The 27,232-nt window shown below is 34.5% G+C and overlaps 2 protein-coding genes and 1 pseudogene across 2 annotated transcripts; 2 read left to right on the top strand and 1 right to left on the bottom strand.

Moving 5' to 3' along the window:
* The first annotated feature begins 9,033 nt into the window (after positions 1 to 9,033).
* On the top strand, positions 9,034 to 9,971 carry LOC127539821 (olfactory receptor 480-like; annotated as a pseudogene).
* A 6,143-nt stretch (positions 9,972 to 16,114) lies between these two features.
* On the top strand, positions 16,115 to 17,053 carry LOC127539820 (olfactory receptor 472-like). Its single transcript, XM_051964194.1, has one exon. The coding sequence runs from the start codon at positions 16,115 to 16,117 to the stop codon at positions 17,051 to 17,053; it is 939 nt and encodes a 312-aa protein (XP_051820154.1).
* Positions 17,054 to 22,578: 5,525 nt separating this feature from the next.
* LOC127539818 (olfactory receptor 480-like) lies at positions 22,579 to 23,517 on the bottom strand. The gene has a single exon (XM_051964192.1). The coding sequence runs from the start codon at positions 23,515 to 23,517 to the stop codon at positions 22,579 to 22,581; it is 939 nt and encodes a 312-aa protein (XP_051820152.1).
* Between the last annotated feature and the right edge of the window lie 3,715 nt (positions 23,518 to 27,232).

The raw sequence follows: 27,232 nt of genomic DNA, 5'->3' as shown, positions 1-27,232 counted from the left end.
CTCTCCAAAATTTAAAGAGCTGTGTAAGTAGGAATTCTTGGTATTATTGTCATGGGATTATAGTAGTTCTAAATGATCATCTGAGGAAATAAACATTGGTTTTTACAGGTAAAATATCTCACTGAATTTTCCTTCAGATTATAGTGACATATCAAGAAGAGATAATTATGCATGCTAAGTTCTCTCCTATTGCTCATTTACTGCATCTTTCCCCCCTTCCCTTTCTTCTTTCTCTCTCATTTTTCTCCCCTTTCAACTTTTCTTCTATGAGAAGAAACAATGTTTGCTTTTTCATCCTTTTCTTCTTTCTTCTCTGACTGTGACTTGGACCACCCAAAGCATCCATGGGCAATGCCATTTATGGCTTCTATAGTTAAAGAGGTTTTGTTGAGTCTAGACTTAAGAAAGTGATGGAGAAAGTGTTAATAATTCAGATTAACACTGAGTATACTTTTCTCCCCCCTGAAAGCCAGTTGTTAAGCATTTACCAGTGCATTCTTGACTGCAGGGAATAGCTAGAAGGCCAGTTTACCTGGAATGAAGGAAAACAATGTAGAATATGGCTGAAAATATAGACAGGAACTTGATCAAGGAAGACTTAAAATGGCAGCTTGAAGATTTTGTATTTTGTCCTAGAGGCAAAAGAGAGTCACTGAAGGCTGGTCAGCAGGATTTTGATGTGGTCACAATTGTTTAATAGAAAGATAACTTTAGAATTTTAATAGCTGTATGGAGACTGAATTGTAGAGGAAAGAGACCAGCAGCAGTGAGACCAATTAAGATGTGTTAATTTTACTGGGAATGATTCCCTGGGCAACAGTTCTTGAAAAAGAGACTCTGATGTAGTAGAAAGGGTACTGAGGGCAGAGGGGTCTGGATTTAAGTCCTGATCCTGCTAGTTCCTAACTGTATGATCTTAAGCAAGTCACTTATACTCTTTTGACCCCAGTTTTCTCAACTGAAAAAGAAAAGGATTGGACTTGATTAATTTTTCCATTTTCTCCATGATCTGATGATGAATCCAGGACTGAGTACATACTTAAATGATCTCACTTCCATAACTCCTTCCCAAATGGGAGTGTCATAATGTACTTCAGAGCAACATATTTTGAAAATTATGAATAGTTAGAGTTGTGCCAAACTTTGAGTTGGGTTATGTAGCTAATTATTTGAATGAGTAAGAATATAATTTCTATGATATAGAGGTTGAGGGAACTTAGAGGCAGTGTGGTTCAGTGAAAAGAACATTGACTATACAGTTGCTATTGGTGAGTCATGTCTGATTATTCTTGATCAGAATGTTGATCACATTTGGGGTTTTCTTGGCAAAAATACTGGGATAGTTTGTATTTTCTTCCCTAGCTCATTTTACAGATGAAGAAACTGAGGCGAACAGGGTAAAATGACACAGGATCACACAGCTAGTAATGTTGCTTTTGTTTAGTCACTTCAGTCATGTACAATTCTTTGTGACTCCATTTGGGGTTTTCTTGGCTAATATACTGGAAGGGTTTGCCCTTTCCTTCTCTAGGTCATTTTACAGGAACTGAGAAATTGAGGCAAACAGGATTAAGTGGTTTGCCCAGGGTCACACACATAGGAAGTATCTGAGGCTATATTTAAAGTTAGGAAAATAATTAGGAAGAGTGACATTCTATCCACTGCTTTAATTTTATTTGGGAAACAAGGAGGTTGTACTAAAGTTCCCTTCTAGCTAGAAATATAAGATCCTAGAGATAATCATTTTTCACATAACAGTGTAGACCCAAGGGACCTAATTACCTTTCTTTCACTAAAGGGCTCCAGCTCTGAGTCAAGTTGGGTTAAGTTCAGACCTGGGGAAATCTGACCTCTAAAAAAAGAGATAAGATTCCTTCTTATATTCTCTGGCTCTTTATTCCCTCACAGAACCCCAGAAAAAAAGCAAAGAAAGTAATGGCTTAGGGTTTCCACTCATCAAGACCATTTGAATCTAGACTAGTCTCTGTTTTAGTTACAAGACATTAAGGGATTAAGTGCATTGGTGCTGGTGAGGATATTCCTGCAGCATTATGAGATCTGAGCAATGATCTTGCTTCAGAGTGGATTTAGAGAGGCAGTACCAAAATATATTCTATATTCCCCCATAATATTAAGAGCTTAACACCAGGGTGACCAGAGGGGAGAGACATTCAGCTGTCCAAGATCAATTTCACAGTGGGAAGGGCCTCCCAGGACCATGCTGAAAGTCCTGACTTCTAAATGTTATACAGGGGCTCTGAAAGAACTTGGATGGACAAGTTAACAAAACTAATATTGGAAATTCTTATAGACAGTGTTCAATCCCTTGGAGGTGGGTAGTCTGGAAGAATAAATATTTGAGGACAGCTTTAAAAAATAAAGACCAAAGAAACTAAGGAAAGATGGTTCACAGATTCAAAAAATATAGTACCTGCTCTAAATTTGTTCTCCCATCTCCTACTCATACTACTCAGCTTGTTTCCCAAAAGAAAGTTGACTATTGCTCTGCTTTGGGTTCTAGGTATTGCACTTGACTTTGGGCTTATTTGCTCAATCTCTGTTCACAATGGCAGGTTGATTCTGCCGATGGGTGGTCATTCCTGCTTTTAAGATTCTAGGGATAATTGTGAGGGTGATTAATTTCCTAACACTAACTTCCCAGCCCCTTCCAGTATATTTCTCTTTAACAATCCACCAGTATTCATTTCTTTAGGACTAGCTTTTATTTAAACGGCATGGTAAGAAGAATAATTGCAAAACATTATCCTTCAAACCTTCACATATATTTCATGTGGGGAAGAATAAGCATGAACTTCAAGTACCACATTGATGAGATACGATTGTAAGGAACACATGGTTAGTTAAATCACAAGTCTGGAACTGAGGGATGGTGTCCTTCTTTTAGCCAGAGGGCCCTACAGAATTCCCTCTAGGGCATGTTCTATTGCTCAGCAGAGTTGACTCCTCACAAGGTTTAGCATATCTGCTGTATGGACAGCTCAAATAGGTTATATCTCATAAGATGATGTGTTTCCAATGGCTAGGTCATTCTGCTGTTGGACTGGATCCAACTGGTCATTCATCTATTGTACTGGTTCCTCACTAGGCTTGGCTACTAGAAAATATGAGATACTACTGGAACTTATTCAGTCTTTCAGTTGTGTCTGACTCTCTCTCTCCCTCTCTCTCTTCTTCTTCCTTCTCCTCCTCTTCCTCCTCCTTCTCTCTCTTTCTTTATTTCTCTTTCTCTCTCTCCCTTTCCCTTTCTAATATCCAAACATATACAAAGATAATTTTTTTATTTAAAAATTTTTTTTATTATAGCTTTTTGTTTATAAGATATATGCATGGGTAATTTTTCAGCATTGACAATTGCAAAACCTTTTGTTCCAATTTTTCCCTTCCTTCCCCGCACCCCCTCCTCCAGATGGCAGGTTGACCAGTACATGTGAAATATGTTAAAGTGTATGTTAAATACAATATATGTATACATGTCCATACAGTTATTTTGTTGTATAAAAAGAATCGGACTTTGGAATAGTGTACAATTAACCTGTGAAGGAAGTTAAAAATGCAGGCAGACAAAAATAGAAAGATTGGGAATTCTATGTAGTGGTTCATATTCATTTCCCAGAGTTCTTTTGCTGGGTATGGCTGATTCAATTCGTTACTTCTCTATTGGAAATGATTTAGTTCATCTCATTGTTGAAAAGGGCCATGTCCTTCAGAAATGATCATCATATAATATTATTGTTGAAGTATATAATGATCTCCTGGCCCTGCTCATTTCACTCAGCATCATTTCTGAAATCATCCTGTTGTCATTTCATATAGAGCAATAGTATTCCATAGCATTCATATACCACAATTTACCTAGCCATTCTCCAATTGCTGGGCATCCACTCAGTTTCCAATTTCTGGCCACTACAAAAAGGACTACCACAAACATTCTTGCGCATACAGGTCCCTTTCCCTTCTTTAAGATCCCTTTGGGATATAAGCCCAATAGTAACAGTGCTGGATCAAAGGGTATGCACAGTTGAATAACTTTTGGAGCATAGTTCCAAATTGCTCTCCAGAATGGCTGGATGTGTTCACAGTTCCATCAACAATGTATCAGTGTCCCAGTTTTCCCACATCCCCTCCAACATTCAGCATTATCTTTCCCTGCCATTCTAACCAATCAGAGGTGTGTAGTGGTATCTCAGAGTTGTCTTAATTTGCATCTCATCATTTGATTTGTACATCTGTTTTATACCCCTATATACCCGTTGTCATGTAAAAGTTTCTCAGGTGAAAAGGGGTTGCAAATGGAGAAAGTTTAAGAAGCCTTGAGTTAGACAATAACTTGCCTACAGGACACAGAATGTATCCATACCATTGCTCCTAATCAGTCATTTGCAAAAGATCCCCCCAAAAAGGATGAGAAATATAATTAACTGAATTGAGACTGATAACCCAAAAGCAAGGTAGAGTGCCTTAGTGAGGAAAGGGAATTGAGCCAAAAAGGATTGTCAAAATAGTATAAGCTAGATCTCTTTCATATCCTGCTTGGAAATAATAAACCTCAGAGCTAAGATTCTGAACGAGTCAAAAAGAAACAGATCCAGCCAATCCTAAACTAAAAATAATTGCCCTAGTTCAAAGTACATTGTAACACTACAGCTGAAGAAGCCACAGTATCATGCAGCCAAGCTAGTAACTGAATGTTGGAAAAGATTGTAACTACTCGTCAAATATGAGGTCCTCGGAGTCCAGGGGATGACTGTTCAGCAGTCATCCGTTTTCTGAGAAGAGCCCAAGCTCAAGTACAATGGCAGGCCGAGTTGTACAGCAGCAGCCCAGTGGCAGAAAGACCACTTATATTATATTTTTATTATAATATATTATATATATAATATTATATATGTATAATATGTTATATTATACACACTTTCTTATATTCACTGGCTATTAGCATCTGAAGTTAGGAAGACCTGAGTTCAAATCCAGTCTCAGATACTTTCTAAACCAATTACTTAACCATATAAACTTTTATATGACAACGGGTATATAGGCGTATAAAATAGATGTACAAATCAAATATTTATTTATAACAAATCATAATTTCATGATTCCCACATTTAGTTAAGAGATGGATCAGGAACCACAGTTTAAGAAGTTGGGTCTAGCTAATCTCTTCAGATGCAATTTAGCTATTAAAATCTCAGACCTTTTCTAGGGTATATTTTGTATCTGAAGGCTTTTATATTTCAAAGTTTCTGTTTTTTAGCCTACCCTCCCCCCATTTCCTTCTTTTGACCAAGCTTTACCAAAGCACTTCCTCTTCCACTTTGGCAATAATCCTGAGAGATTCTATGCCCCCAGTTTGTGTGCTCCACCCACAATATTGACCATTTGGTAGATATGTTATACATACATATATATATTTACAAAGAGATATTTACTGAGAAGGTATAGCAAGGAGAGATGTTACCAAAACATACCCTAAACCAAGAGCACATTCTCCCCTTGTGTACCTTGTATATCTGGAAGAATAGATTCAAGTCCTGGGGAAAATAGATTCAAGTTTAATGTGGTTGGTACAAAATATTTTCCTCCTTCCTCCCTTTCATTGTATTATAATATCCCGCTCCCCTCCACAATTATAAAATCCCTGGGAAGAATGGGTTTAAAGTTGAATCACAAAAGTACTAAGACATATGTATGCCTCAGGGACGGCCTTGGTAATCTTTTTCCTTCTCTATTAAATCTCTATTAATTTAATTTCTAGTCTTGGTTATGGATGAGTCATTCTTTTACATGGTTATACAGGTTCAGTGATTCATCTGATGGAGAGATTAACTACTGGGATCGATTAAGCAGGTCCCTCATGTACTGTAATAGCTTCTCACTAAATTTGGCTGTTACTACTGCTGACTTGAGTTGTTGGTTGGACATCTCATAGCTTTGATGAATCTCCTGGTTTCACCAGTTTTTTGGATTCTCCCATATCAGAATATTCATTTACTTAATATTCAGAAAGAACAAATACAAAAGAAAAATATACATTGGCTCATGAGAGCATAACAGCAGGCTGGGGAATAGGGCTCCTTCTACCTAGAAGTTCACATCAGATTTTGCCTGGCTCATTGTAAGAAAGGGAAAGACAGGGCAAAGCAATCCTTTTCTATATAAACTCATTTCTGCTACAGTGCATACTGAGTCATGAGTTTCTCCAGTTCTGCAGGAACCAGAAGATTCTTTGTCACCATGTGGCACTCCACTCTCAGGTACTGATAACAGTATTGTCAGATCTGAGAACTGATTGATCTATTTGAGAAAGAAATTTGGAATTATGCTTTTAAAAAGTGACCAAAATGTCTCTATCCTTTGACCTACGGATACAGATAAGATATATAGCTTGCTTGAAATACATGGTTGTGAAAAAACTTGCATCCATTTTGGGATCTGACTGGGTTCCTGGTCAGCAGAGACCCTTATTTAAGGATCTCTAAGCAGCAGGCACAGGTGGTTCAATTTCCTGGACTCGTATGTCTAGGTTCAAATAATGCAATAAGGTATACTCACAATTCCACAATTGAATAGTTTTCTCACAAGACAGAAACTGAATAGAAAGAAAAGGAAGCTAGCTCCAAAATTGAGTCCCAAGACAGTCAGTGTGGTTTAAACTACTTATAATGGACCAATTTTGAGAAGGGAGTTATATGTCATCAAGGTAGCCAAGAACACTTAAACATAAGCATAAACACCACGAAATAAAAGACTATAGCAATGCAATAGGCTTCAATGTTATTTAAAATCAAGTTATTTTGTATCTGAGTAAACCACTATTTAATCAGCATATTTTGAACTGAGTCCCAGAGGCCCCCATAATCATCTTGGCTGTTCCTGGATCTTTCACCTCTGACATTCTGGAATAGGTCTCATTCTAAGGGCAGCTCTAAAGGGAATTCCATTTCTCTAGATCCAAATCACTTGTAGAAATTCCTAGGTAGATAAAATCTGGTAGTAATAACACTTGATACAATTTAGTATGATCTCTTAAATTTGGTTCTTCAAACCTGAAATTTCAGAGAATTTCAACTTTTATAATCTATTTGCTATTTTTATTGTAACTGAATGTTCTATAGGATCTTTAAAAACCATGGATATCTTATTTATAAAGATACTTTAAAGATAAAACAATAGAATCCCCTTTTTTTACAATGCGATTTTATATGCAAAATTCTTAATCCAATTTTGAGAACTTATTACTAAAATATATTAAAAGTCTGAATTTCTGTGCTAGATATATTAGAAGCCAATCTACATACATAAGTTTACTTCTTAGAGAAAAGAGTTTAATCCTGTTGCTTTCTTAAAATTTACTATTCCACTTTATTAGAAAACTTTTACTTTATATATTTGCCTTATTACTTTATCTAATTCCTCCTTCTGTAGTGTGTATGCACACACACACACACACACACACACACGTATTAAGCCCAAGATAGAAAGAAAGGTCCCATAGTACCAAAATATTACTAGCACAGCATTTTTGTGTATCAAAGCAATGAAAATAATAATAGCTGGCATTTTTGTAATGCTTTAAGGTTTTGTAAAATACTTTACACATATTACCTCATTTGATCTTCATGGGAAGGTAAATGGTATTAGGATTTCCATTTTATAAATGAAGAAACTAAAGCTGTGAGAGATTAAGGGATCATGACTGGTGGATGATAATATCATCTGAGAGCTTTTCCATTTCATCTCTGAAATACCTTGGAAATATTTTTCTTCAGTGACTTTACAACAGTTTTGTCTCCCACATTGATTTCTTATGCCTACATTTAGTCATATCCAACTGTTTTTTCCTACTTCATTTTCTTAAACTTTCATTTTCATTTCTAATTCTTCATATGGCACAGGTGGTGGTCTAAAACATTGTTTCTACTCTCATCAATATGAGAATGAATCACAGAATAATTATCCACAAAACTTGTTCCATGAATTGCAATTAGCAAACAATAAACACAACAGGATTTTGCATTCTTTTTACCTCTCAATCAATTTTATGACTGTGAAGATGTGAGCTGCCATAGAAAATTGTCTTCAAATGTCTGCCTGTTAATTTCCCAACATAAATGTTTGTATGTTTTGCAGGAGTATTGTCAATATAAATTTCCCTAATGTCTACCTATCAGATGCATTGTTTAACCAGGTTTGCAAAGGACAAAATAAATATAATAACATTTATATAGAGTACATGCCTTAGAGTGAATACTTTAAAATAGATCTTTATTTAAACTCCATTTTTCTAAATTGGATTTCCTGTATTGCCTAAATGCAATGGATAATATTTCATCCTCCCACTCACTTTGGGTTATGTGTGTGAACATGAGTAAACTGAAGTATTGGATTAGCTGAGAATTCTGTTATCCATTTCTATGACTATATGTGAGTCTTGGCAATCTTTGTTAGTCAATTGGATTCCTTATAGCTTATTGTTGTGGATGAACTTTTGCAATGTGGACATATCAGATTTGCTGATAATATGATGTTAAAATTTCTAACATATTAAACTGAATATATCAAAATTTCTAACATATTAACCTGAATATAATATAGCAATATAACTGAATAACATATTAAACTGAATATAGTTATATAAAGTAACAAGTAAACTGAATTTCTAATATATTGAACTGAATATATATGAACAAAATTTGCTGTGGTGACAAATGCCCAAACTTTTTCTAAATCAATCTAGTATCATGTCATTTATAATCTCTTACATCCCAATCCCATCTCTTCCTATTGAAATCCTACTGATTCTGAGACCTGTTTCAGATAGCTCTAACTCTATGAGGCCATCCCTGACTTCCTTCTTCTGTATTTTCAGAGTATGTTACTTGTAAGAACCACTTATACATTTACCATTCCTACAAATATTAGGTTGGTGGCAGATAAGAAATGCTCAAATTTTAGTTTTTTATTTCATTCTAATTGTGATTTTTTTTTGTCTTAACAGGCACTATTTGAGAACAGATGACTAGCAAAAACTACACCGCTGTGACAGAATTCTTTATTTTGGGGTTGACAGATGACCCAACACTTCGTATTTTCTTCTTTGTGGTATTTCTAGGAATCTATTTTGCCATTTTACTGAGCAACCTAAGCATCATAATATTGATCCAAAAGAGCTCCCAACTTCATACTCCAATGTACCTTTTCCTCAGCCACTTGGCTTTTGTAGATATTGGGCTTTCCTCATCTGTCACACCTGTGATGCTCATGAGCTTTCTTAGGGACATGACCTCAATCTCTCTGCCAGGCTGTGCAGTCCAACTTTATTCTCTAGTTGCCTTTGGGACAACTGAATGTTTACTGCTGGCTGTGATGGCCTATGATCGGTATGTGGCCATCTGTAGTCCCCTACTCTACTCCACCAATATGTCAACTAGAGTCTGCACTCTTTTAGTCATCACAGCTTACCTAGGTGGTTGTGTGAATGGTTGGACCTTTACTGGTTGCTTATTGAATTTGTCTTTTTGTGGACCCAATAAAATCAATCACTTCTTCTGTGACTACTCACCTTTGCTGAAACTTTCTTGTTCCCATGTTCCTCTTGTTGAAATTCTTCCTTCTTTCTCTTCAGGATCAGTAATTGTAATAGCAGCTTTAATTATAACTATCTCTTATGTATATATTCTCTTCTCAGTCCTGAGGATGCGCTCCATTGAGGGGAGATCCAAAGCTTTCTCCACATGTACTTCCACCTTACTGCCGTTACACTGTTCTTTGGGACCATTACATTTATTTACGTGATGCCTAAGTCAATATATTCAACTGATCAGAACAAAGTGGTATCCATTTTCTATAGTGTAATAATCACCATGTTGAATCCCCTGATCTATACTCTGAGAAACAAGGAAATGAAAGGGGCCATGAAAAAATTGATAGGCACAAAACACTTATTTTTATAAATTCAGTTGAATAAAGAGCATCTCCTATATTCAGGGCATTATGTTGGTGATATGAAGACAAAAATAGGCCATAACCATGAGGAGCTTACATTATACTTTAAAAGTTAGGGCTGAGTAGTATCAATAAAAAATGAGCTTGATAAATTTTACGTAGTCATTGTTATTGAATTAAATTGATGAATTTTAATGTGCTGAAAATAAAAGTCAATGAATCTGATGTTGTTTGATCTGATTAGTAGTCTGAAGAAAATCTAGCTTTTTGTCATCAATTTGAATGATGATGTGATTATCAAATTCCTGCATGGTGAATCCTCCATATTTCAAGTGCTGCCTTCATCAGTAATATCTTTGCTCCTTTATGATGTATATAGTTCTTTCTTATCATAGTGCACATTCAGAAGACATTACTATTATGTCTATTGTTTATGTAATTTGCTGAAATCCTCAGTTTTTTGTTATATGTGCTATTATTTATCCATTTTTCTCTTATCTTAATTGCTGTTTTTTTTAAAGTGAGAGAATAGGTCCCAGTGAGATATTGAATGTATTAATATCTATGATAAATTTGTTTATGAGAATTTTGGATAGATCAAGATGTAGGCCAAAGTAAAATAAGTATGAACTCTTTGAAAGTTTTTTCTGCTTCTAGTTTCCAGTGGAATAAGTAATGATATGTTACCAGTAATCAGGAGGATCTATTAAATTTAAGAACTTGGGAATGAAGTGGTAGTAGGATCAGAAAATCTCAGTGTGAAAAGGTTTCAAAAGCCATTTAATTCAATCCATATATGTTTATTTTATTTTAAAAAATCATTTAATAGTATTTTATTTTTTCCAATTACATGTAAAGATAGCTTTCACCATTTATGATTGTAAGATTTTGATTCCCATTTTTTCCCCTTTTCCTCCCCAAGAAGGCAAGCAATCTGATATTGGTTATAATCATAGAATTATATTAAACATATTTTCACATTTGTTATGTTATAAAAGATGAATGAAAAGAAAAGGGCAAAACCACGAGAAAGAAAACTATTTAAAAAGTGGAAATTGTTTGCTTCTATCTGCATTCAGACTACATAGTTCTTTCTCTGAATACGGATTACATTTTACATCAAGAGCTTTTAGAATTGTCAGATCACTATATTGCTGAGAAAAACGAAGTCTATCATGCACAATATTACTGTATCTGGTATAATGATCTCTTGCTTCTGCTTACTTAATTCAGCATTAGTTCATGGAAGTCTTTTCAAGTTTTTCTGAAATCTGCCTGTTCATTTCTTTTTTTTTTAAATTTTTTTAAATAGTTTTTTATTTACAAGATATATGCATGGGTAATTTCCAGAATTAACAGTTGCCAAACCTTTTGTTCCAATTTTTCCCTTCCTTCCCCCCATCTCCTCCCCCCGATGGCAGGTTGACCAATACATGTTAAATATGTTAAAGTATAAATTAAATACAATATAAGCATACATATCCTAACAGTTATTTTGCTGTACAAAAAGAATCATTCTTTGAAATAGTGTACTATTAGCCTGTGAAGGAAATCAAAAATGCAGGTGGACAAAAATATAGGGATTGGGAATTCTATGTAATGGTTCATAGTCATCTCCCACAGTTCTTTTGCTGGGTGTAGCAATTCATATATGTTTAATTATTTTCTGTACAATATTTCCAACAAGCAACAATAAGTCTTCCCTCAAAGACCCTTAGAAAAAAGGAGCTCCCTACCTTCTGAGATAATATATTCCCCCTTGGGGAATTCTAATTGGTAGGAATTTTTTCCTTACTGAATATTATTGTTCATTTATTCAGCTTAAATATGAATTGGCATTTTTCTTTTTTGCCTAACTACATTTCTGACTCATATTGTCTGTGGAGTTCACTTAAATCTTCTGATCCTTCTCATATAGATGGTTTTCACTTCGACAGTCTTTTAGTATCTCCCTCATTCTCCATGAACTTTCATAAATCACTGATAGTGGCTCAGCAACCAACATTTACCAATTCTGTAATCATCCTGGGATATACTTCATATGTGCCTGCTAACTTGAACTTCTCAGTGACAGCCCAATGATCTCTCGCTACTTCCCTAATTATTTTGATTATCAATCCATTAGCCTGTTTTTCCCATGGGTCCAATGACACATTTGTTTGCCCTTTCAATTCAAACATTGTTATTTTTGACAGCAAAACAAGAGTAAAATAAAAATTGAGTAGTTCTAATTTCTTTTCATTGTACAGTAACCATTATCTTACTGAATTCAAGTAATAGTCCCTTTTTTTGATCCTTATCTTTTCCCCAAAATACCTATCATTGGATACATGAATCATTTCTATTTTTTTCTACAATGGACAATATTTGCTATGAATATTTTTGTACAGATAAGTTTTTTTTTCTTCCCTTTTTAATAACATCCTTAGGACATAATAGTAATTATAATAGATCACTGAAAAAGGGTGTGAATATTTTTGGAGTTCATGTTGCCTATTACTATATTACTTTTCACAAAGATTATAATAATTTACAGTTCCATCAGCAGTCACTGCTCCTACCATAATTCTGAATAAAATTTAATTTAATTTTTAAATATATGAAAATTTAATGAGAATGAGATAGTATTTGGCAGTTATTTTAATTTTTATCAATTTTTTAACCAACAGATATCTATTTTCTTCCTACCCCACTTAAAAGAAAAGCAAATGCCTTGTAACAGATACACATCATGAAGCAAAACAAATTTTTCATTGATTATACATGAAAAAAAAAAAAGGGTCTCATTTGGCATTCTAAATCCATTGTCTCCTTGTCAAGAGACAGATCACATGTTTGATAATATTTCAGTTGATTTTCTATGATTATTAAATATATTTCAGGTTGCCATTGATAATTTGCATTTCTTCTTTGAAGAACTATCTGTTCTTATTCTTTTTTCTTTTCCTCCTGCTGAAGCAAGTGAGGTTAAGTGATTTGCCCACGGTCACACAGGTAGGAAGTGTTAACGGTCTGAGGTCACATTTGAACTCAGGTCCTCATATCTTCAGAGCTGCTACTCTATCACTGCCACTATATCACCTAGATGCCCCTGTTCTTATTCTTTAACCATTTTCATTTTAGGAAATGGATCTCATCCTTCTTAATTTGTGCTAGTTTCTTATAAATTAGTAGTCAGAGTTTTGTCAAGAATATCCACAGCTAAAATATTCCCAGTCTGTGTCTTAAACACTGTTTTTTATTATGTCTAAGCTCTTTATTTTTTATGTTTAAATCCATTAATTTTGACTCCAAAATTTTCTATTTGTCGAATAGTTAAGAACTTTTCCCCTTTATAACTCTAGTAGACTATCATTTAAATATATTTTGTTTTGCTTGACTAAAAATTAAATACCTTTTTATAATATGAATGATTAAAAATTATTTCATTTTTCATTTTTTATCCAATTTTCTCTATAGTGGATATTAAATAATTTCTTCTCTTTTGACATTCTGGTTTCTTTTTAAAAAATCAAATACTAGTTTATTGCATAGTATAACCTAAGTTTGGGTTATATATTCTGTTTCAAACATCTTTCCCCCCCTACTTTTTGCCATTATCAGATAATTTATATAATAGTCTATCATAGCATAATTTGAAAGCTAGAAGTGCAATCTCTTTTTATTTTATTGTATATCCATTTTCACATAAATTGTTTTTATTTTAATTCTATGAAATAGTTTCTTGGTATTTACATTGAATCTGTAACTTGCATTGTGTTGTCATCTTTACCATATTTTGTAAAGCCATTTGCTTCTCCCTTTCAGATAGCCAGTTGAAAGAAATACTAATAATAGCTAATATTTATACAATACTCGAAGATTTTGCAAAGTATTTTATGAATATCTCATTTGATCCTCCCAACTTCTCTGAGAGAGGTGTTATTAATTTTACATATGAAGAAAATGAGACTGAAAGAAGTTAACTGATCTTACAGACCTTCCAGATATGCTGCTTCTTCCCCCTCCTAATAGTATAGAAATTATGAGCAGAGGATGAGGTGGTCCTCCTTAAACCCTAGGACCAATCAATGGCTACCTTTCAGAAGACTCACATGGAAAGTTGTATATTTAAATACTTCACATTCATTTTTCATTTTATCATATATATGCACACACATATATATAATTTGTGCATTTTGTTGCCTCTAATAAAAAGTAACTTTTTTTTTAGAATAGGGATTTTTTTTAGAGTAGGGATTATTTCCCATTTTTTTGGTATTTGTAACCTCAGTTATTTCAGTACAGTAGATTCTGCTAGAGAGCAGCTGGGTCATATAATGGTTAGAGTGCTGGGCCTGGAGTCATTTTCCTGAGTTCAAAACTGGCCTCAGATACTTACTAGCCAGGTGACCCTAGGCTGATTACTTAACCCTGTTTTATTCAGCTTCCTCAGCTGTAAAATGAGCTGGAAAAGGAAATGGAAAATTACTCCAGTAACTTTGCCAAGAAAACCTCAAATGGAATCACAGAGCTGGACATGATTGAACAGTAATAAGTACCAATGATTGATTGGGTGATTGATATGTTTACCTAAGTGGGCTTTGAAGGAAATTTCTAGCAATTTCAAATTGTATTTCTCTTTTTGGGGAAGTTCCCACATTGGGGCAATAAAAATAGGTAGTGGGGAAAATGTTAAAAGAACACTAGGAAATTGTGTTGATTGCTTTAGGCCATTGTGAGGCCCTTTATGTTCATTTTTAAAATTTGTGTTTTCTGGGGACTAAAATGAAAGTTGTCCCATACACAATATATGTTATTTTAAATGCTTGTACAATATCTGGGGAACCTATTGCTTTCATTTATGTAAACTGACATATGAACTTTCTACAGCTTATATTCAGAGGCTTCTTAGGATAAATGGAGGCAATGCGTGGAAGCAATAATAAGTAAATGAGAATATGACATTTCATGAGAGGTTCCACAAGATCAGAGCGTAGAGTTTTGAAGGGGTTACAGACAGATAAAAGATACCTTCTTGAAATCAAAACCCAACTTCTGATTAAGGATATGCTCAGATTTTTACCAATGTTCTTTGACATGATATTAAAATCTAGTAATTCTAAAAAGAGAGGGAAATAACTGATATAGTAGATATGCAATATTCCTTCAGTTAATTTAGCATTTCCTTCAATTGTACTCTCTTCCTTATTCTTAATTGGGGGTCTTTTGGCTTTGTCAATTTTGCAAAGGGATCTGTAGCACACAGAAGATTAAGAATCCTCGCTTGAAAGGCTTGTGAAACATTTTCCTTCCCCTATGAGAGCTGACTGGAAAAGAGAAGAGATATAGGATGTCAGGGACAAATAAAGATTTTTAAAGGATGGGACAGATTCGGGTCCAATTGTAGGCAGAAAGAAAGAAGTCTATAGATTACGATATTAAAGATTAAAACTAGTTTTTCTTCTTCTTTTTTTAAATAAGTATAACTTTTTATTGACAGAACCATGCCTGGGTAATTTTTTACAACATTATCCCTTGCACTTACTTCTGTTCCACCACCTCCCTCCACCCCCTCCCCTAGATGGCAAGCAGTCCTATACATGTTAAATATGTCACAGTATATCCTAGATACAATATATGTTTGCAGAACCGAATAGTTCTCTTGTTGCACAGGAAGAATTGGATTCAGAAGGTAAAAATAACCCGGGAAGAAAAACAAAAATGCAAACAGTTTACATTCATTTCCCAATGTAAAACTAATTTTTTAATGGGAAAGCTTCAGATTGACTATAAGGGACGGGATCAACTGAGAAAAGGACTATCTCTTTTTCAGAGATTGTTGCAAAAGCCATAGAAGATGATATTGAATATCATTCTGAATTATAGAATAAGAAGGAAAAGGAAGAACATGGGGATAGCTTATCTTTTGTCAGAAAAGTAGGATGTGACATCCTTTTTTGAGAAGGAAGAGTGAGGTGGGAAGTGTTGAAAAATTGACTCAGCACACTACACATTTTTGTAGTCATTGAGAGAGAGTTGAACCATAAGCATTATAGTCAAATTCTTCTTTGAGCTGAACAGAATTTTAGTATTTTTTATTCTTTCCATTTTAATGTATTCCATTTTAATATCCTTTTCTTCTATCTTCTAGGTAGTCTTTCCAAGGCAGATGTCTGGCAATAACTGCACTGCTGTGACTGGATTCATTCTTTTGGGGTTAACAGATGATCCCACCCTTCGTGTCATCCTCTTTGTGATATTTCTGGGTGTCTACGTTGTCACCTTAGTTGGTAACCTTAGCATAATTATATTGATCAGAAATAGCTCTCAGCTTCACACTCCAATGTATCTTTTCCTCAGTAACTTGGCTTTTGTGGATATGGGATTTTCCTCATCTGTCACACCTCTCATGCTCATGCACTACTTTGGGAACATAATAGTAATTCCTCTGGGAGGTTGTGTGGCCCAATTTTGTTTTGCATCCATCTTTGGGGCAACTGAATGCTTCTTATTGGCTGTGATGGCTTATGATCGATATGTGGCTATCTGTAGCCCGCTGCTGTACTCCACCAACATGTCAACTAGAGTCTGCACTCTATTACTCATCATGTCTTACGTGGGTGGTTTTGTGAATTCTTGGACTTTTACTGGTTGCTTATTGAATCGGTCCTTCTGTGGACCCAATAAGATCAATCACTTTTTCTGTGACTATTCACCACTTTTGGAGCTTTCCCAAGCCCAAGAAGATCTTGCTGAAATTCTTCCTCCCACCTTTGCTGGATTTGTAATTATGATCACTGTGTTCATTATCCTAATTTCTTATGCGTACATTCTCTTTTCTATCCTAAAAATAAACTCCACTGAGGGAAGATCCAAAGCTTTCTCAACTTGCACTTCCCACCTCACAGCAGTCACTCTGTACTATGGCACCATTACATTCATTTATGTGATGCCTGAGTCTAGCTACTCAACAAATGAGAACAAAGTGGTGTCTGTTTTCTACACTGTAATGATCCCCATGTTGAACCCCCTGATCTATAGTCTAAGGAACAATGAAGTAAAAGGGGCCCTGAGAAAACTAATGAGTAGGAAACGCTTATTTTTATGAATTTTTCTTAATACAGCAAATATTTATTAGAAATTTTCTGTCAGACACTGTGCTAGGCTTGGAGGATCTGAGGACAAAAATGGACCTTTGCCCATAAGGAGCTAATATTCTACTGATATAATGATTTTGATTGAGTCATATCAATTAATTGGTTTTGGAAAAGGTATACTTTTGTTTTAATAGGTTAAATTTGTAATACAGGCAATATTCAATATGCATGAATCTCCTGCTTCTGCAAAGGAGTGAGGAGAGATGTCTTTTCATAACTTCTTTTTGGAGTCTTAATTGTTCTCTGTAGACTTGCAGCATTAATTTTGATTTGTTTATTGTAGTAACTCTTTTTCATTTAAATTGTTATATTCATTGTGTGTATTTTTCTTGACTTAGTTTGCCTGATTCTGCATTAGATCATGTAAATCTCTTCCATGTTTCTATATTCATCATATATGTTACTTCTGTGCCACATTTTGCTTGGTCTTTCCTCAAACACAAATCACTTTATTTTTAATACTTGCAATATGGAAATGCTGCTACAAATGTTTTGGTGCATATGAGGACTCTCCTATTATCAAGACCCTCCTTCTGGGTATCATATGCCTTTAAAAATGCATTCTTATTATATGGGATTGGGGAAGCCTGAGGAGGAAGGGATACTGAAAAAATTTAGTTCACATAAAAACAAAAGATATCAATTTTTTAAAGGATCTCATTAACTTGGCCCCTTATTACCTTTTTTAATCTTGCCCTTTATTCCCATCCATGCCATGTCCAATCTAGCTACACTGGACTATATGCCTTGAAGGTGACTGAGGAACAGCAATGACGAAATTATGTACATGGAGTCTTTCCCAGTAAAATATAGATTCATAGATGGCAGGTGTTATTCTTTGTTTTTCTTTTTCTTCCCAGTTATAATACAGTACCTAGCATATTGTTACTATTCAATAAAATTTTGTTGATTAATTATCATCTTGCTTATCCTCTTATTGATGTTATCTAGATTTTCCATGTTTTCTTAAAATGTGGACCTTAGGACTGAATGTGATATTCCACATGTGAACAAGGCAGTATAACCTAATTTGGGAAATAATCACTTTAGAGTATAATCTAATCATAACCATTTCATAAAATAATTTGGATTCTCACAGGACTAGTCTCTTTTTCTCCTTCATAATTCCCCTTTATATTATTTTGCACTTCATATAGGCTCTTGGACTCCTTATCTCAAGTCACACTCACTGATGAGTCAGAGCTCAAATCTTCCCTCAAGATTATTGAGTTTACTTCAAGGAATTATGTTACTTTTCCTCCCATTTTATTAGCTTTAATCCCTTTCTTCATTCCAGTATGTTCTCTTCAATATAAATTTCAAATGCCAATTAATATCTCTCCAATATCAATATTTGATGCAGATTAATTTGTAAAATTTTTAAGTAATTATCATCAATAAGCTTTACAAAGGGATATTTACTGAGATAATATAGTACAACCAATACTTATAACACATCTTTTTGGACCATTAGAAGTCATCATCTTTTGGAATAATTTTCATTCTTTTCACCAATCTGGTCAGTCTCCTCTGGATGTATTTCAGTTGGTCAAGCTCTTTTCTAATACATTGTGTCTAATTGAACACAATACTCCAAATGTGTTCTGGTCCTAGCAGAATACAATATGATTATTGTTTCCCTCTTTACTGACTCCACACCTCCTATGTAGAATCCTACTTTGATTCCTTATTCTAACTTGGAGGGGTCTCTGGGTGCTCAATAGTTTTTACCAGTGGGGTTCAAGATTACCTTCTGAAGGGCTTTAAATATGATCCTGGCAAGATATCATACCTATGTTTTGAGAATTTACTTATTTTATTCCAGAGTGGACCATTGCCAGTAGAGTGACTAGCTGGGATCAAAACTGTTGCTTTCAGAGCTCATGATAGTGGTAGGGGGACATTAAAGGAAGCAAATGGTTATCAGGATCACACAATTTTAAGATTGTATATATGTAACAGTGGAGGTAAGAGGGAAGCAATCCTACATTTTGAAGAGGCTGAGATAGTTTACTCTCTGGAAGATATTAGGATATGTAATGGAAATGCCTTGAAAAGATTTAGAGCAAGCAATCAAATTATGTAATTATTTTTGATAGCCACACAGTAAAGGGGAATCTTAGTTGGATCAGAAGTGGAGTGCATCTTAAAAGAGCATTAATTACATATTGTTATTCTCTTTACTTGTGTACTTTATGGACTTGCTTGAAGAGGGTTTAGTTGGCTCCTGAGAACATGGTGGTGGTTGTGCACCAGGCCCTTTATTTCTCAGAATCACACCGAAAGGAGGCTGTATAACCCATCTTTATAAGCCTGAGAAAGTCAAGAGCGTGATGAAAAGGTCCAGGAGTCGAGGACATATAAAGTTTTTGGCCAGTGAGTCCAGTATCTAGTTCTAAGGAAACAGCTTAAAGACCCAGCTTAGCATTAGTTGAAACTCAGATTCATTCAATTATACAATAATTTAATATGAACTTGGTGGGAGTGAATGCTATATTTGATATATTATATTCGAACCTACTCTTTTTAGCAATCAAAGTGGTATAGAGGAAATATGCTCCCCTTCCAGAGATTAGAGAATGGGGAATAGTAGTTCTTTTCTGCTTGCTATAATGTTCAAAGTAAATATCTCTGTATAGAATCTAATTGATATTATTTGGACAAATGGAACTGGGGTAGTAATCATGAAGAGTTAACAGTATAGGACCATCCCCTTGGTTGCTCAGAAATACCTTATGACACTGAGGGGAGATATAACTGACAAAACTCTGGAAAAATAAAACCAGATCATGCCTTTATATAAATATTAACTTAACTATTATTACTCTAAGTGGAACTGGATCAGCAGATGGATATAATTCCAGAGTAGCTAAGTCATAACATGCATTTTTGCTATAAATCACATCATAATACAAAGAGAATTACAGCAATATGGGAAGATGGTTCTGACTTTGTTTTTGGAGAGGCAAAGAAGAGAATTGATTTCCTTATGTCCAAAGGGAATAAGAAACATTTAATGATACAATTTTCATTTCATATTGCAAAATTTTTAAAAATATATTTGCAAAAGACCACTATGAAAATAATTGTAGACTATGTATCAAGATCTTTTCATAATGAATGAGGTAGTAGAGAAATACTACAAATAGTTCAACTATCTGAATTAAAATTGGATTTTTTAATGAGTATAGGTGTGAAAATGGAAAAATACTTGAGAAATATAACTCAAGAGGAAGCAATGAAAGGGTCTAAGGATTTCTAATATAATTGCTTAGTTCATAAAATGACATTTCATTTACAGATGATACTGTGTAGTTCCTTTGGATCTTATATCTAAGCATGCTATGTCACTCAAATGAACATGTGTAAAGACTTTGAAGAGAGAACCCTAGCCCTCAGATCTACCTTATGTTTTCTGAAAATGTGTAGACCTTGTAGACCTTTCTTGTAGACCTTTTCAATCTCTATATTTCTCTTAGTGTCATTCTGAGTTCCTATCTATAGGTTTGGATATAGCATAATCCTTAAGGTAAACCCAAGAATATTGAGAGATATAGCTAGTATTGTTCTTTGGGCTTTGACTCATCAGTGTGAGTATGATTTGGGATAAGGATCCAAAGACTATATATGACCTGCAAAATAATATAAAGCAGAATTATGAAAAAAGAGAAAGAGAATAGTCTTATCAGATTTTAAATTATTCCATGAAATATTTATGATCAGATTAAACTCTATAAAGTGATTATTTCCCAAATTAGATTATACTGGATAAAAGGCAGGAAAAAAGACCCGAACAGAACAGAACAGAAAAGCAACACAGTATTGAAATCAGTTAAATGTTGAACTAGTGCTTGAAATTAAAATGAATATTACTAAGCATCAGGAAAGATTATAATTATTCAATAGTGTGACATGTCGGTAGAAGGGCTAAATGGAAATTTGGCCTGAATTAAGAGAAGCATAGGATTGAAAACTAGGAAGGTGATAGTTCCATTGGATTCTGCTTTGTTCAGATGTGGAATATCATATTCAGCTTTGAGATCCACATTTTAAGAAAACATGGAAAATTTAGATAGCATCAATAAGAGGATAAGCAAGATGGTAATTAATCAACAATATTTTATTAAGTACTTACAATATACTAGGCACTCTATTATAATTAGGAATATAAAGAAAAGCAAAGAACAATACCTGCCATCTTGGAGTTCATATTTTATTGGAAAGACATTATGTAAATAATTTTGTTGTTGTTACCTTCAAATTTTCCTGCCACCACTTGGGGTTTTCTTGGCAAAGACACTAGAATGGTCACCATTTCTTTCTCCAGCTCATTTTACAGATGAGAAAACTGAGGCAAACAGTGTTAAGGGACTTGCCCAGAATCACAGTTAATAGGTGTCTGATGCTAAATTTAAACTCATGATAATGAGTCTTCCTGGTTCCTAGTCCAGTGACCTTTCCACTTTGCCACCCAATAGTACTTGTAAATAGCTTGGTAATATAAAGGAAGTAGATGGAAGATAATCTCAAAGAGAAAACTACTATTAACTTGAGAGGCCAGAGAAGGATTCTTGCAGAAAGTTGTATTTGAGCTATTTTGAGGAAAGCCAAGGGAACTAAGTGGCAGAGGTGGGGGAGCAAAGCATTCCCATGTGAGAATGGGTATCAGTGTAAAGAAACAGACCATGGAGTGTCATGTGTGGGGAAAAGCAGATAGTCCAGTGTAGCTAGATTGGACATTGCACAAATGGGAGAAAAGTGTAAGATTAAAAACATAAGAAGGGGCCCAAGTTGAGAAGACCCTTTAAAAATTTTATGGATTTCTTTTGTTTTTATTTGAACTAATTTTTTGTAGTATCCTTCACTCTTCAGGCTAACCCAGAAGGAAGATCTTGATAAAAGGAGAGTCCTCATATATACCAAATATTTATAGCAAGTGCTGTAGCAAGTACTGGAAATAAGGTAAATGTACAGTGATTGAGGAAAGGCCAAATAAATTGTGGCACAGAAATAATATATATGATAAATACAGAAACATGGAAGAGATTTGCATGATCTAATGCAGAATGAAGCAAGATAAGTCAAGAATAATACAAATAATAAATATAACAATTTAAATGAAAAAGGAGTCATCACAATAAACAAATAAAAAAAATGCTGCAAGTCTAAAGAGAACAAACTTCAAAAAGGAGCTATGAGCTATGAGAAGGCATCTCTACCTATTCCTTTGAAGAGATAGGAGGTTTGTGGGTGTTGAATATTGCATACATTTTTATATTTTTCTGATCAACAATGAAATTCATGTTAAAACAAAAGCATATTTTTGCCAAAGACAATGAATTATTTAATCAAAATCATAATTATACTAGGTCCTGATAGACAAACAACTTTTGTTTTTATTCTTGTGTTCCCCCAAATTTAGCACAGTGCCTGGCAGAGAATTTTTGTTGTAAATATTTACTGTATTGACAAGAATTCATAAAAATAACCGTGTCCTACTCATTAGTTTTCTCAGGGCCCCTTTTACTTCATTGTTCCTTAGACTATAGATCAGGGGATTCAACATGGGGATCATTACAGTGTAGAAAACAGACACCACTTTGTTCTCATTTGTTGAGTAGCTAGACTCAGGCATCACATAAATGAATGTAATGGTGCCATAGTACAGAGTGACTGCTGTGAGGTGGGAAGTGCAAGTTGAGAAAGCTTTGGATCTTCCCTCAGTGGAATTTATTTTCAGGACAGAGAAGAGGATGTATGCATAAGAAATTAGGATAATGAACACAGTGATCATTATTACAGACCCAGCAGAGGCTGCAGGAAGAATTTCAGCAAGATCTTCTTGGGCTTGGGAAAGCTCCAAAAGTGGTGAATAGTCACAGAAAAAGTGATTGATCTTATTGGGTCCACAGAAGGACCGATTCAATAAGCAACCAGTAAAAGTCCAAGCATTCACAAAACCACCCACGTAAGACATGATGAGTAACAGAGTGCAGACTCTAGTTGACATGTTAGTAGAGTAGAGCAGTGGGCTACAGATAGCCACATATCGATCATAAGCCATCACAGCCAATAAGAAACATTCAGTTGTCCCAAAGGTGGATGCCAAACAATATTGGGCCACACAACCTCCCAGAGGAATTACTATTATGTTCCCAAAGTAGTGCATGAGCATGAGAGGTGTGACAGATGAGGAAAATCCCATATCCACAAAAGCCAAGTTACTGAGGAAAAGATACATTGGAGTGTGAAGCTGAGAGCTATTTCTGATCAATATAATTATGCTAAGGTTACCAACTAAGGTGACAATGTAGACACCCAGAAATATCACAAAGAGGATGACACGAAGGGTGGGATCATCTGTTAACCCCAAAAGAATGAATCCAGTCACAGCAGTGCAGTTATTGCCAGACATCTGCCTTGGAAAGAGTACCTAGAAGATAGAAGAAAAGGATATTAAAATGGAATACTGGAACTAAAATTTGGATATGTCTTTGATGTATTAAAGAAACATTCATTGACTATCTCCTACATTCCCATTCAACTGTTTCCCTCCCAATACTTTGTTTTCCTATGCCATGGCATGATTCTTATAAGCAAAGTAGAGATGAATAAATTTGTTCCTTCCATGCATTACTTGTGACCCAACAGTACTGTAGGAACTGCATTTTTGTCCATTATTTGTTTTTATCCAAATGTGTAAATGCTAGTCTGCCAAGTACCATCACTGTTAGTCTCTTCCAAAAATCTATGATATCTCAACAGACCATCTTCCAAAATTGAGATATCTACTTCGTGTTAATTGACCATGAGGAAAGTTTCAGTTTCCAACATGATCTGTGTGCTCTAAAAATCATAAAAAGAGGAAAAATGTAGAATATGGATTCTTAGCTTTTTCATTTTACTTTGCTCCTAGAATTTGGAATTCTTGCATAGGTCTCTTGGTATACTAGATATGACAGCTCCGAAGCATTGTGAGAAATTTTCCATGGAAAATTGTTATTTATAAAAACAAACAATGAAAAACACTTGCTCAACCTGTGGTAACCATATATGGTTTATGTATTGTTTCCTTCAATTGGGAAATAGCTGGGGAAATTGTGCAGAAATGTAGTAAAAGTTTATTGTGCCATAAGAAGTGACAAATATGCCCAGTGATTGAGTAAAGCCTAAACAAATTGTGGCAATGAACATAATGGAATTTTACTGTGTTGTAAAAAATAAAAAATAACCCAACCATACACACAACAAAAACTGAAAGGTAAATGAATATGATCAACACAGAACTACAGAAGAGATTTACGTGATCTGATACAGAGTGATAATAGCAGAGCCAGTAACAAAGCACACACAGTGACTGTAATATAAAGAACCATCCAAATATATGAACAGAAAATATGTGTTGCCAGATTCAAAAAAACAATCATGTATTTACAAAAGAGCAAGGAAAAAACATGTCTCTGAGTACAGAGACTCTGTACTCACCTGAAGAGATAGAAGGTCTATTTTTGTGGAACATTGCATATATTTTCACACCTTTCCAATCAATATTTAAATTAATAGCATTAAACCATCAAAATAAAAAATATGCCTTTTCTAATGAAAATTTGATGGTATCATTTTATCCTAACAATACTATTACTTTCTCGTGAGCAAAGGAAATTTTATTTTTGTCTTTGCATCCCTGAAACTTACTTAAGTACCTGAGATATTGTATTTATTGTATAGAGTTGAATTCGTGAAAAAGAATGTTTCTTACTATAGTTTTCTCAAGGTCCCTTTTACTTCATTATTCCTCATTCTGTAAAGCAAGGGGTTCAACATGGGGATCATTACAATGTAGGAAACAGACACCACTTTATTCATATCTGTTGAGTAGCTGTTAGGCAACATATAAATGAATATAAGGGTGCCATTGAAGAAAATGACTGATATGAGGTAGAAGGTGCAAGCTAAGAAAGCTTTGGATCTCTGCTCAGTGGAACTTATTTTTAGGGCAGAAAAAAAGATATATACACAAGAGAGTATGCTAATTAACACTGTGATTACAATTACTGATCTAATAGAGGCACCAGGAAGAAATTCATGAAGATCATCTTGACAGAAAGGTTCAAAAGAAGTGATTCTTATTGGATTCACAGAAGGACCAATTCAATAAGCAATTGGTAACTATTCAAGCATTTATACAATCATCTCTGATAAGATATGATGAGTAATAAAGAGTAGATTTCTTGGTAGAGTAGATTATGAATTAAAGATGACCACACCTATCATAGGTCATCACATACAATAGGAAACACTCAGTGGTCCCAAAGGTGGCTTCACAGAACATCTGGATCACACAGCTTTCCAAAGGGATTATGGTTTTGTCCACAAGGAAGTTCTTGAGCATAATAGATGTGACAGATGACAAATGCAAAATCCACGAAAGTCAAGTGACTAAAGAAAAGGTATTTGAAGTTGGGAGCAATTTCTGATCAAAATGATTGTGTTAAGGTTACCCATTAAGGTGACAGCATAGACATCAAAGAATATCATAAAGAGGATGAAACAAAGGGTTGGATCATCTGTTAACCCCCAAAGAATGAATTCAGCCACAACAGTGCAGTTATTGTCAGACAAGTCTTGGGAGAAGTACTTGGTAGAAGAAAGGAGACTGAAATAGAATTCAGTACTAAGACTTGGATATCTCGATGTATTCAGGAAACAGTCAGTGACCACATTTTACATGCCTTTCCTCTCCTATTCTCATACTTTTGTCTAGTGTAACACGGCAGGATGCCACTAAATAAAGCAGAGATGAACAAATTTGTTTTCTCCCAATTCTTCCCCATGATCCAACAATACCATGTGATTTGTCAATTTTGCCACTGCTGAAGAATATTAAATTATGTAATAGTGAAGAGGATAGTTGAATTTCCACCACAAGTAACTTTCTTTACTATATGATAGAGATAATATCCAAATATGTAAATGCTATTTGGCCAACTAAAATAATTATCAATCCCTTGCAAATAAGTCCTGGTTTTCAAGATAATCCCTTATGTTCTAAAATCACAAAAGAAGAGGAATGAGGAATCTGGAGTCTAAATCTTTTCATTTTACTTTGCTACTAGAACTTGGTATTATTATAAAAAGCTATCATTAGACTACATATTGCCATCCTGAAGGACTATGGGAAATTTCCTCTGGGAACTTCGCTGATGCTAGGTAAAACAGTGGTAAGCACTTTCTCAACCTCTTATAACTATATTCTATTTACTTTTTGCTTCCTTCAACTGCAAAATAACTGAGCAAATTCTGGTGCAGGAAAGTATTGTCTAATTGTTGTGCCATAAGAAATGATGGTTCTGGGGTAATATGGGAACTTTTATTAAATGATATAGAGCAAACTCAGTAGAACAATTAATGTGATGACCACAATAGTTGTGACAAGGGAAAAAAATCTGAAAGCCCTCAGAACTTGTGCTAAAATAGTGACAAATCATGTCTTCAATAGAACAACAGAGAAATATTGTATACCACTTATTGGCAGACAGGTAATGGATTTGAAAAGTTTAAGATTAAGTCTCAGAATTTATTTATTGATCTATTTAAAATTAATTTGTTTTGCCCTGTAACTGCTTTTGTCCTGTGTTTTTCCAATTAAAAAAAATTTCCCCCAGTTTCCCCAACAGTTTTTTTTGTTATACATATACATTCTTTAAAAAAAATATTTCCATGTGAATCATGTTGAGAAAGAAAAATCAGAACAAAAAGAAAAAAATATGAGGAAAAAAAGAAGAAAAAAGTGAACATAGCATATGTTGATATACATTTAGTCTCCATAGTTTTCTCTCTGGATATGGATGATGTTTTCCAACCCAAGTTTACTGGGATTGCCTTGGATCGCTGAACTGTGGAGAAGAACCCGATCTATCATAGTTGATAGTTGTGCAATGGCACAATCTTGCTGTTATTATATACATTGTTTTCCTAGTTCTGCTTGTTTCACTCAGTGTTTGTTCATGTAAATCTTTCCAGGTCTTTCTAAAATCAGCTTGTTCATTATTTTTAATAGGATAATAATATTCCATTACTTTCATATACCATAACTTATTCAGCCATTCCCCAATTAAAGAGCATTTACG

Source organism: Antechinus flavipes, chromosome 6, assembly GCF_016432865.1.
Source record: "Antechinus flavipes isolate AdamAnt ecotype Samford, QLD, Australia chromosome 6, AdamAnt_v2, whole genome shotgun sequence".
Lineage (NCBI taxonomy): Eukaryota > Metazoa > Chordata > Mammalia > Dasyuromorphia > Dasyuridae > Antechinus > Antechinus flavipes.
This window is presented reverse-complemented; position numbering and strand designations above follow the sequence as displayed.